The sequence below is a fragment of the Peromyscus eremicus genome, chromosome 7, assembly GCF_949786415.1.
Source record: "Peromyscus eremicus chromosome 7, PerEre_H2_v1, whole genome shotgun sequence".
NCBI classification, from domain to species: Eukaryota; Metazoa; Chordata; class Mammalia; order Rodentia; family Cricetidae; genus Peromyscus; species Peromyscus eremicus.
The window spans coordinates 104564657-104576656 of record NC_081422.1 but is presented as its reverse complement, the minus strand read 5'-3'; the positions used below and the strand labels follow the sequence as shown (position 1 = coordinate 104576656).

The following is a 12000-nucleotide window of genomic DNA, read 5'->3' as shown; positions in this document are numbered from 1 at the left end:
CACTTCTAATCCCACTGGAGAGGCAGAGGCAGGTGAATCTCTTGAGTTCCCGGCCTACCTGGTCTATAGAGTAAGTTCCAGGACAGCTAGGACTGTTACACAGAGAAACCCTGTCTTGAAATACAAAACCAAAAATTGTTAATTTTATTTTTTATGTGTGTGAGTGTTTTGTCTGCATATATGTCTGTACACCACATGTGCCTGACGCCCACAGAAGCCAGAAGGCATCAGATCCCCTAGGGCTGGAGTTACAGATGGTTAGAAGCCACCATGTGGGTTCTGTGAATCAAACTTGGGGTCCCATGTAAACTCTTAACCACTGAACCATCTCTCCAGCCCCCCAGCTTGGCATTTAAGTGAGTTTGAATGAGTAACTTGTGCCACTTACACAGCAAGGTAGGCAAGAGACACTTGTCCTTCTGCCAGCATTTGGTCCCCAAAGTTAGTTCCTCTCAGCAGCTACACCAGCAGCACCTTAGGAACTTGCTAGAAACCTTCATCCTCAAGCCTTGGCCCAGACTTCCATGATTGAAAACTTCCTTGGTGAGACCAATAATGTGGATTGTATTTCTCTTTAGACAGGGCCCTCTCTGTGTAGCCCTGGCTAGCTTTGAACTTGTGGTAATCCTCCTGCTTCTGCCTCCCAAGTGTTGGGATTACAGATGTGTCCCATCACTCCTGGCAGTAATATGGATTTTAACAAGCCCTCAGAGTATGCTCACACAGGTGAAGAATGGACCATGAGGCTAAGAGCAGAACTATATGACGGGGAGACTCTCTCTCTTGACATAGACTAACTTGCTGTAGTGAACAGCGTGAAATTTGTGGTGTTAGTCTATGAAGAGCCAGTGGTTTCTGCAGGGTGGAGGTGGTTGGGGGTTTTGCTGTTGTTTTGACACAGCACCTCATGTATCCCAGGTTAGCCTCAAACTCAATTTGTAGCAAAGGACCGACTGATTGTCCTTGCCTCTACCTTCTAAGTGGTGGGGATATGGACAAACACTACCTCCTCTGCCCTGGGTCCAATGGTTTCTTCAAGTATCTGGTGATGCATGTGTTCATTAAGAGGTGGGTCTGACAGGGCTACATAGTGATATCCTGTCTCAAAAATTAAAAAAAATAATAAATAAAAATAAAAAAATAAAGAGGAGGTTGATGTAAACGTGTCGGATTCATCCAACCTTTGGCAGTGGTTGGAACTGAATGCACACCGAAGCCATGGGGAACAGACAGTGAAACACGGAGCCCTGGAAAGACAAAGGGTGGGGGGGGGGTTGGAGGAGACTGGGGAACACATCTACAGTCAGACTGTGTATGAGATGGAGGAAGCTGTACGGAATGCAGTGAATCTCTCTTAAAATCCTCCTGACTTTGGGAGCACGGCCCTTGGAAATAAAGTCAGATGAATAGCAAGAAGGGAAGGACAAATAAATAAATAAATAATAAAAAGAAGAGAAAGAGGGGTTGGGGATTTAGCTCAGTGGTAGAGCGCTTGCCTAGCAAGTGCAAAGCCCTGGGTTCGGTCCTCAGCTCCGGAAGTAAAAAAAAAAAAGGAAAAAAAAAAAAAAAAAAAAAAAAAAAAAGAAGAGAAAGACTGTTTCTCAGGCCCCAGCTTCGTTCTTGCTCCCAGTTCCTGCCCCCTCCCCCAAGCCCCTGCTCCCAGCTTGGAAAGTGGTACAGCTAAAGTTCCTGCCCAGACGCTGATCTCTGATAACCACACCAGGCACGCAGGTTGCAGGACCGCCTACCAAAACTACCTATAGGACTCAGGTCTGAGCTAGCCAGCCTCATCTTTTCTGTGCTTTACTACAAACTGCAAGTAACTTCCCCAGGTAAATGGGGGTCCAGTTCTCTGAGCGGCCAAATACCCAAATACCCCAGGTGAGCAGAGCTTTCCGGACACACAGGACACGCTCCAAACATTTATTCGGCTCATATTTGAAATCTCCTCACTCCAAAACTGCCTCAACACAACTTAGGGTGACCCTGGATGTGATCACCTGAGGAAGGGGGTGCCGGGCAGGATTGTCCTTTCATGAAACCTATGAGGCAGAGCTTGTACACTCACTGACAGACCCCACAGGGAATTTCTGCCAGCCTCAGATACTTAAGTCCCAGCTTCATACCTCTGCAGGGAGCTGGCAATGTTCCCCTCCCCTTCCTCCCTCCCTCCCTCCCTCTTCCCTCCCTCCCTCCCTCTCTCCCTCCCTCCCTCCTCCCTCCCTCCCTCCCTCCCCCCTCCCTCCCACCCCCTTTCAGCAGTCCCTGAGCGGTGTGATACAGGGCCAGTCTCTCTAGGCAGATGTCCTCCATAAGGTTAAGAGTCATTGTGCTCCACCCAGCAGTCAAGCTGGCCCTGTCATTGGGGTCAGTTCACTCTCATTCCCACCAGGCAAGAACAATCAGGTATGGGTGTGTCTGAGACAAGTGACCCAAACATCAGTCGGGACACTCGGCCACAGTCCATTATGGCTCTCCCCGGGGCAATGGATCCTGACTGGAATCTGAAGACGGGGTAGAGAGAGGGAAATGAGATTGGAGAAGAGGCCTAGTGGGAGACTCAAAACCAACAGGAAGACAGTGGGCTAAGGGGGTCACAGCATTACCAGGATGGCCAGCTGCAGCACCAGAGACAGGGATAGGACCAAGACTCCCATGGAATCCACACAGGAAGTCTGACTTAAAATATATTTGAGCCATTCATCGTATTCCGCGATGTCTGTGTAAACTGAGGGGACAGAGACTTGACCACAGTTGATGCCCCAGCTCACAATCCCCACCTGGATCCATGTGTTGTCAGATTCACAGACAAGGGGGCTCCCAGAATCTCCCTGAAAAAGAGGAGAAAGAAACCAACTGCAGGGAAGGACAGGGAGCAGGCTGGCTGCATTGAAAGGTGCTGGGAAGACTTCCTCGGGCCCTAACAGCTCTTCCAGGCCTAGCTTCCCCTCCCCTCCCCTCCCCTCCCCTCCCCTTTCTTCCTCCTTCCTTCCTTCTTTCCCTCCCTCCTTCCTTCCTTCCTTCCCTCCTTCCTTCCTTCCTTCCTTCCCTCCCTCCCTCCCTCCTTCCTTCCTTCCTTCCTTCCCTCCCTCCCTCCCTCCTTCCTTCCTTCCTTCCTTCCTTCCCTCCCTCCCTCCTTCCTTCCTTTCTTTTTTGAGACAGAGTTTCTCTGTGTAAAAGCCCTGGCTGTCCTGGATCTCGCTCTGTAGACCAGGTTGACCTCAAACTGACAGAGATCTGCCTACCTCTGCCTCCCGAAAGCTGGGATTAAAGGCGTGCACCACTATGCCTGGCCCTAGATTTATTTAATGACTGAGATTTAACAGATTGAATGCTTATATGAGAACTGTAGCATCCTCCGAGCAATGCTACACCTTCTCTGATGATCAGGTGCATAAACACAAGATGCAAAGCCAGTCCAGCCCGGTAGAGCAGTCATATATTGAAATTTACCTTGGGAGTCCCTAATCTACAGATCCAAACCCTTTCTGGAGAACTTCTAAGCCTGTCGTGACTCATGACTCATGACTGTGATAGCCCTGTGCTCTAGAGTATGCCACCTGCAGAACCCTCTCCAGCATCAGGCTGGTGTCTAGCTAGACTGGTCAGTCCTGGGTTTTGAAAAACATGAGATATTTTGAGCCTCATCATTGCATGGAGGTGCTGGAATCTTTATCACAGCCTCAGAAATTCTCTCTGCCCTAACCCCATTGAGTGACCTGCTCAATGTCAGCTGCACTGCCTGTAAGAGCCTGAGATATTTCCACTGCAGCACAATTCTGCATGGCCTTGCCCCACCCTAAACCCAAAGCCCTACAACCAGCCACCTCAAACACACCTCCCTCACCACCTCAGGCTCTGCTCAGGACTCCTAGATGATGCAACAAGCTCAGAAGTCTTCAGGCACCGTCCCCCCAAGGGGGTCACTTATCTAGAAGGTAACTCTCACCGTGCCCACCCAGCTTCACCTCCCAGTCCTGGCTGGGCCAATCTAGGAATTTGACATAGCACTCCAGGCTGTACATATTCCAACTCTAACACTGCTTTTTGTTTTGTTATCTGCCGCTGCTGCTGCTGCTGCTGTTGTTTTCTTTTTTCTTTCTTTCTTTTCTTTTTCTGGTTTTTCAAGACAGGGTTTCTCTGTGTAGCTTTGGTACCTGTCCTAGATCTCACTCTGTAGCCCAGGCTGGCCTCGAACTCACAGAGATCTGCCTGGCTCTGCCTCCCGAGTGCTGGGATTAAAGGCATGCGCCACCACATGCCTGGCCGTTGTTGTTTTCAAGGCAGGCTTTCTTTGTATAGCCCTGGCTGTCCTGGAACTTGATCTGTAGTGTAGATCACGTTGGCAGACCACACTGGCCCCAAACTCAGAGATCCGCCTGCCTCTGCCTCCCGACTAATGCTGGGATTAAAGGAGTGCACGACCACCGCCCAGCTCCAACTCTAACCACTTGTATGACCACATTGTGATCCCATTGCTCCAAATATAAAAAACTTTCTTCAGCATCGGACCGCTGAACCCTTAGACATGCCTGTGCCCCATCACAACAATGACACCCTCCCCTTTCCAAGAAATTCAAATGTGCAAAACCCCTTCTGAAGAGGGCAGGCTTATGCAGAGGGAAGAAATGAACCTGGGGATCCTAGAGGTACTCACAGAAAGAGCTTCAATTTATCTCCTTGGATTTTGCCTTCCAGAGATTTATAATGTCTATGTTGCAAGGGTTAACTAAGAAAATATGGGTCAAATGATCACATTGGCATGGTTGAGTGGCACATAAAACTCAGTGCAAAACACTGCATTATCACCCTCGGATTTAAATGCTTTGGCAAAGTCACTAGGTAGCAAAGACTAAACCTTTTAGAAGGACCAGGCCAGGCCAACTCATGGAAAACGTGAGGACTCATTCCATAAACCTTAACGAAGGGGTCTGTACAAGATGAAGCAGCATGACACTGTGGCTCACAGTGTCAGGAGGCAGAGGCAGGAGGATCTCTGTCAGTTTGAGGCCAGCCTGGTCTACATAACAAGTTCCAGGGCTACACAGTGAAACCCTGTCTACAAAAGGAGGCGGTGATAGCAGGTAACTCAAGCCTTTGAGGTGACGACCAAAACATACAGGCTTTAAGGGGCCCATACACTAACCCAACAAGGACTCTGTCCTGAGTCATGCTGGCCGCAGATCATCCCTTGCATCACTACGTTTTCAGATGTCTTCAACTGTCTCTGGAACAGCCGATTACAATGCTTCTGGAGAAGAATGTTCTGCTGAACCTCCTGAAGGGGAACTGAGGCGAACACTGTATCTACAGAAAGACAATTTAGGATCTGTACCAGGAGGTGGCAGGAGCTACCAGCGTCTGCTCGGTGCCACAGGGTGTGCGAACATACAGTTGATCCCTTAAGACAGACAGGCCAGCCGGGATGGTGGTGGCGCACACCTTTAATCCCAGCGCTTGGGAGGCAGAGGCAGGTGGATCTCTGTGAGTTCGAAGCTAGCCTGGTCTACAAAGTGAGTTCTAGGACAGGCTCCAAAGCTACACAGAGAAACCTGTCTCAAAAAACAAAAAATAATAAATAAATAAATCAGACAGACAGACCATGCACTGGACACCTGTCCCATAGGAAACAGACAAGAAAAGTCTTGCCAGCTAGAAAATGACAACCAAATGTCTGCCAGAGTCTTTGTGGTAGGAGGGTCAAAGGTCCTGTGCTCTGCTCAGCCCAGGAAGGAGGAAGCTCAACCCTTCGGGGGAAGAACAGCTCGAACTGGTCAGTATCACATGACTCCAGCCCAAATCTACCTTCGACAGAAACCATCACACTCAGGCCCTGACACAAAACTAAAATCCCTAACACAGTTGCAATTCCTTGCTGTCCCTGTGTTCTCCTCCCTCCTCCCCTGCCAGCCAGCTAGGAACTCGCCCCTCCCCGCCTTGCCGACCAACCCTGGAGCACCAGGCTGTCCCACCTGTGCTTCCCACCTGCCAGGCTCACCATTTTCCCTCTGGTGGCCCCAGCCGGTCACCCAGCACAATGTCCCGTTCTTCACCTGGAAGGGCTTCCCAGGGAGGCACACAGGCTGGATAAGTGAGGAGTAATTCACAGGGCTGGCCAGCAGAGCAAGAGCAATGTCGCTCTTCATGGTTTGAAAGTTAAAATTGGAAGGATAGACGATGTCTTGGACTGGGACCAGAGTTGCATTTTCAGACTCAGAATTCAACACATTGTCTCCCAGCATCACCTTGTACTCCTCCTGGCTGCGAGGAAAGCACGTGACCCTTGCAGAGGTCCTTAAGGGCTTACACACCCCCTCTATACACGGCACTTGCTTCTCAGCCTAGCCTTGTATGGATGCCAAGCATCAACCCTCCTTCTCCCTCCAAATCACGTCCCCTTCTCCAGGACCCCTGACCACCCTTGCCTGCCCAGCAATGCTCCAAGTGTGGTTCTTAGACCAGTATCACCTGAAAACCTATTAAAAATGAAGATGTTCAGTGTCACCTGAAACTGAATAAGAATTCTGGACTGTCATTCCTTTTTACAGATGATAAGGAAAAAAAAAATCTCTCTCTCTCTCTCTCTCTCTCTCTCTCTCTCTCTGTCTCTCTCTCTCTCTGTCTCTCTCTGTCTCTCTGTCTGTCTGTCTCTGTCTCTGTCTCTGTCTCTGTCTCTCTCTGTCTCTCTGTCTCTCTGTCTCTCTCTCTCTGTCTCTCTCTCTCTCTCTCTCTCTCGTGTGTGTGTGTGTGTGTGTGTGTGTGTGTGTGTGTGTGTTGGTTTCTCTTTGTAGCCCTGGCTATCCTGGAACTCACTTTGGAGACCAAGTTGGCCTCAAACTCATACAGATCCACCTGCCTCTACCTCCTGAGTGCTGGGATTAAAGCGTGTGCCACTACTACCCAGCTAAAATAATTTTAAGAGATGGGGACAGGACACAGCTGGATCAGGGGCCCCAAACCAGGTCCCTAAACACTCACGCATATATGCAGTGGGCCGCAGTGAGCACCCATTGATGGCTGATGAGGGAGCCTCCACACACGTGTTCATTTCTTCTCTGCAGGCTCACCTGCCAAGGCCACTTCCTTACTGCAGACGGCCTCCCATGATGTAACTCCATAATTCTATGGCCACATGGTTCTAAAGCGGGATTAAAGTGAAGCCATTACCTCCATCCCACACACGGTCGAGGTCATCCTCAGGAAGGGACTATCTCTCCAGCCCTCCAAGGGCAGGAGCTGACCCTGCCTCCCCAGGCAGACTGGGTTGCCCTTTGACCTCTCAGACAGGCCTGTAGAGCCCTGGCACCAGTGGCAGTACCCGGAAAAAACGGTCCTACTGGAGAGTTACTTCTGGATTCCAAAACATCTTTGGATGTGGTCGGTGATGGAGTCGCTGATCCTGGAGTCCCAGTAGGGTCTGGAGACACCGGAACTACCGAAGGATCTGAAATACTCAGGGGTTTCATGCGGTCCCGCTGTGCCGGGGCCGCCGGACTTGCGGGCATCGCTCTGGAAGCCCCCCTGGGTCTGTAAGCACCACCTAAGGAAGAGACCAACAGGAAAAGCTCAGGCCGAGGCGTGCCTGCGCCTGCGCGGCTGCTTGCTGCTAGCCTGACAGCCCCAACAGCACCGGCACGGCCTGCCACCAACGCCAACACCATCACCATGGCCACCCCAACCCAAGCCAAGCTCCATGCAGCCACACCTCCGCCACGGGTACCACCCGGGACCCCTGTCCCCAGCCAAGGTCTCACTAAACAGAGGCTGAAGAAGCTGAAGCCAGACCAGGAGGGCCAGGAAGCCGCCCGCGTCACCCCCGCAGAAGCTACCCATCCAGGCCTTGGGCTCAAGCAATCCCGCTCCTGGCACTCCCGCTCCTGGCACTCCCGCCCCCCGCAGTGGCTCGCGCAGATGCCTTTGTGTAGGCCTGACGGCTGTGTGGGCTCTGTGCGTGCAAGTCCAGAGTGGCTCCCTAAGACATCTGATCGCTGAGCTGTTCACCAAGAGCTAGGTGGGTAGCACTGTCGTGGGAGAGACTTTGAAGGCATTCTAGATCTTATCAATATTAAATAGAAAGGGGGCCGGACCACTTGCTGCTCTTGCAGAAGACCTGGATTTCGTCCCCAGCACCCACATTTTGGCTCACAACTACTCAGAACCCCAGTTCTGGGGGATCCCGTCTCTCTTCTGACCGCTGTGGGCACCAGGCATGCTCAAGGTGCATGCATACAAACACACACACACACACACACACACACACACACACACACACAAACATGAAGACAAAACTCTCATACACATAAAATAAAAAATATTAAATGAAAGGATATTAAATAAAAAGACTACCTCAGTCCCAGACAACATATCATCCTAACAGTTTGATAATTTCCTTTTTAATCTCTGGGGGTAAAATAAGACCATACACAAAACCACAGAAATACACAACTTTGGTAATCCATGTAAAGCGACTATGCATGTATCTACAATCCAGGTCAAGACACAGGACTCTGCCGATGGTTCAGGAGCCCCTCCACATACCTTCCATGGCACAACTAGAGGCTGTGCTCATTAAGCTTACTTCCATATCATTAATTACTTGTGTTTCCTGTAGCCCCCGTCCCCAAACATGCTTCCCTGCATGCTGTACCCGAGTCTGGAAGGGCTGTTTTACACTTAATGTATCTTGAAGAGATGCTCGAGACTGCACTTCCTCCTCTGTCCTCCACACTTCCTGTGTAGAAGCTCCTGCAGTCTAGACTCTTTGAACTGCACATATTCTTATTCTTCTCTATTTCCTGCAAGTCCAAGGAGGGACCCAGGTCCCAGCCCTCTGTCGGCCACACAACAAGTGTGCATTCTATTATTAGGATACACACAATGTCCACATGGTTTTCTTTAATTTTTTTTTTATGTGTATGTGTGTTTCACCTGCATGTATGTAAGTGTACTGCATATGTGCCTGGTGCCCATGACGTCCAGAAGAAGGTACCAGATCCCCTGGAACTGGAGTTATGGATGCCATGTGGGTACTGGGAACTAAACCAGGATCCTCTGCAAGAGCACCCAGTACTCTTAACCGCTGAGCCTTCTCTCCAGCCCCATCACATGATTTTCTTTTGCGACTTTACAAATAGTTTGATGATTTTGCCTAGAAACGCTAATCTCTTGGGGGTATTGAAAAATAATGATCTCATAATTGCAGCATTTTTCTTTAAGTCATCAGCTGGGAACATTTTATCAAGAGCTTGGATATTGACATGTTTTACAGGTTTTAAAGAATTGCAACTGTCATTCCTACTGTGGTGGGTTAGGAAACTCAGCCCAATGTTGCATCTTTACCAACCAGGAAGTGGAATCCATCCAGGTGTGGTAGCTCCTGCTTTAATGCCAGCACTTAAAAGTGAGAGGCAGTAAAAAGGCAAGTTCAAGGCCAGCTGGGCTAAATAGTGAGTTCGAGGCTTCCCGGTGCTAAAAAGTGAGACTTTGCCTCATTTTCCCACCCTGTTGACGCTAAGAGGACTTCGTGATCTGCCTCTACCAACAGAAGCCACGTTGTGCAACTTCTGAGCTTAGAGGTTAAGAGTCCTTAAAGCGTCTGCCTTCACCCATTCAGACACTGTCCTGAGGCCCTGGTCCTGCTGGAGGATGAGAGCCTTCTCAAGAAAGCTGAAGCTTCCAGACTAAACTCAAGACCATCCAGGACACTGTGCTCTGCTTTATAAAGACATCATAAGTGCTGAGTTAGCAAATACTGAACCCTTGCTCTTACTGGAAATTCAGGCTTACACTCCTATGAGCCTCTCTCTACTCACGGCATTCTCAGTCAGCGTATCACCCATTTCTAAGTGTGGTACTCTGTAAACAGCTCACTACATCCACTGTTAGTTGACTGCACTCCCAGCCCACAGCGCTTTAACCCATGCTTGAGGAAAAGCTGCCCCAAGAAAACTTCCCCACAATGTACATCCTAGCTTTCTTGCACTTAGGAATGCTAAGCAGCATTTCAGATTATTGTTGAGGTTCTTTGAAACTGAAAAGAAAATACCAGCAAAACCCACAAATATGTAAGAAAAATGTGGCGGTAAACACTTGTTTAAACGAGAGCCCAAGGAAGCAGGAAAATTATCAGGCGACTCAGCTCTTCTGAGGAGCATGCGTACCAATGTCTCAGTGTTTCCACGGCTCTGTGAATATCCACAATGAAATGTCGAGCATGGAGGAACACTGCACTGTGTGAGGACACTAAATTTGGGACGCTGTGTCACCAGCAATGGATCCCTCAAACTTTCCTGAGGCTTGTATTTATTATTCCGTTTTTTTGCCAAGCACGGTTCCCGGAGGCAGTCTTGACAGAGATGAGCGCAGTGGCTTGGGGAGAAGTGTGGTGTCATTGGGAGACACCACATAAGAGAGCAAGCGAGGCAGGACGGGAAATTCAGAGGAGGTGAGCTACAAGTAGCTGTGGCTAGGGTCTCCGCTGGTCACACCAGCAGCCCTTCCAAGTCTTGCCAAGTGTAAAGGGATAGGCTTCCCCTCTCTCTCTGCATACCAATGATTGTGTGTGTGTGTGTGTGTGTGTGTGTGTGTGTGTGTGTGTGTGCTGAGCCTGGGAAGAGATGTTATCTTAGTGGGTGAGTTCCTGGCAGCTCCACATGCTTTTTCTGAGAGGCCAACGCTGAGTCAGTCTCTCAGAAGCTGGAGGCAGGTGTGACTTCTCAGCCAATGGCGTCTAACAGGTACACTACTGCTCACTACAGAGTGCCTGTTCTGATTAGTACTTGACTCATTCGGTTAGGATCCCAGTGGTCCTTTTTTATTCTTTATTTGTGTGAGTGTTGGCTGCCTGGGCCCGTGGAGGTCAAAAGAGGTCATCTGATCCCCTGGGACTGGATTTTTAAGGATGGTTATGAGCCACCATGTAGCTGCTGGGAACCGAACCCAGGTCCTTTGCAAGAGCAACTTAACCACTGAGCCATCTTTCCAGCCTTGACCCCAATGGTTTTAATAGTGATCTTACCAGCTGTCTGGAACGCTGGTAAATATCAGATTCCTTTTAGGCATTTCTTACTCAAACCTATACATTTTTTCAAGCCTTCTCTCTGGTCAACCCTGGGGGTAATGGTGTCTCAAGATCATAAAATCTGGCCACTAGAAATGGTCATTGATATCTATTCCTCTTGGCCTTTATGACCAGAAACTGCAGGCACTATCTGTATGTTTTCTTACGCTTTTTGTAAAATCTAGTGTGTTCAGTAGAACCCATTGTCTGCCACTCACCTCCTCCTTTCTCTGTGTCATCTCTTTTAGAGAGAGGTTCCACCCAACCACCATGCCCCTTATGGGGAGTCTTTCCAATAACTTCCCTCTGTCTGGGATTAGTCCATGTTCCTCTACTCCAGTGGAGGACAGCCCTAGTACAGCTGTAATTGAGACAGCTGAACACAGCACCAGCCAGGACATTTTACAAGCTGAAATATCCCTGCCGTGCTCCACTGAGGAGATCCCCGGGGCAACGGATCCCGGCTGGAGTCTGAGGAAGATGTGGCTGCACAGTGCTTGGCTGGGATGGGGGTGGCCACAGTGGTGACTACGGGCTCTGTTCTTCCTCATGGGGAACTAAGAGCCCCAAGGGGGAGTCCAGAGAGACGCTGAAAGCCCATAGGCCCCAGCACTGAGGAATCACCTGAGATTCCCAAAGATTCCAGATCCTACCACGGCTCCTGTGTTCCCAACCCCCGCAGGACTCCGAGAACAGGGTTTCCTGCCACGGTGGCCACAGAGGAGGAGTCTTAGAATCCAATTGCGCCTCCCAAGCACTGCCTCTTGGTGTCAGGGCTCTCTCTACAGGCCTGCCTAGGAGATCGAAGGGCAACCCGGTCCAGCTGGGGAGGTGGGATCAGCTTCTGTCCTGGGGGTTAAAGAGGCAGGTCCTTCTTGAGAATGATGGTGGCTGTACTGGCAGCCTATGTGTGGACATGGGTTGAGAATATGACGCAGAAA

The 12000-nt window shown here is 49.9% G+C and overlaps 1 protein-coding gene across 4 annotated transcripts; it reads right to left on the bottom strand.

Annotated features, from left to right (window-relative positions):
* Positions 1-2254: 2254 nt before the first annotated feature.
* LOC131914511 (putative inactive serine protease 43) lies at positions 2255-7872 on the bottom strand. 4 transcript variants are annotated; one of them, XM_059267129.1, is made up of 7 exons: positions 7755-7872; positions 7277-7540; positions 6979-7138; positions 5999-6261; positions 5147-5307; positions 2607-2831; positions 2255-2504 (listed from the first exon to the last, which is right to left on the bottom strand). In XM_059267129.1, the coding sequence occupies exons 1-7, from the start codon at positions 7831-7833 to the stop codon at positions 2403-2405; spliced, it is 1254 nt and encodes a 417-aa protein (XP_059123112.1). In that variant the 5' UTR covers positions 7834-7872; the 3' UTR covers positions 2255-2402. The 4 variants fall into 4 exon arrangements, with proteins under 4 accessions (XP_059123112.1, XP_059123113.1, XP_059123115.1 ...); XM_059267130.1 differs by having other exon boundaries at positions 7319-7540; XM_059267132.1 differs by having other exon boundaries at positions 7760-7861.
* Between the last annotated feature and the right edge of the window lie 4128 nt (positions 7873-12000).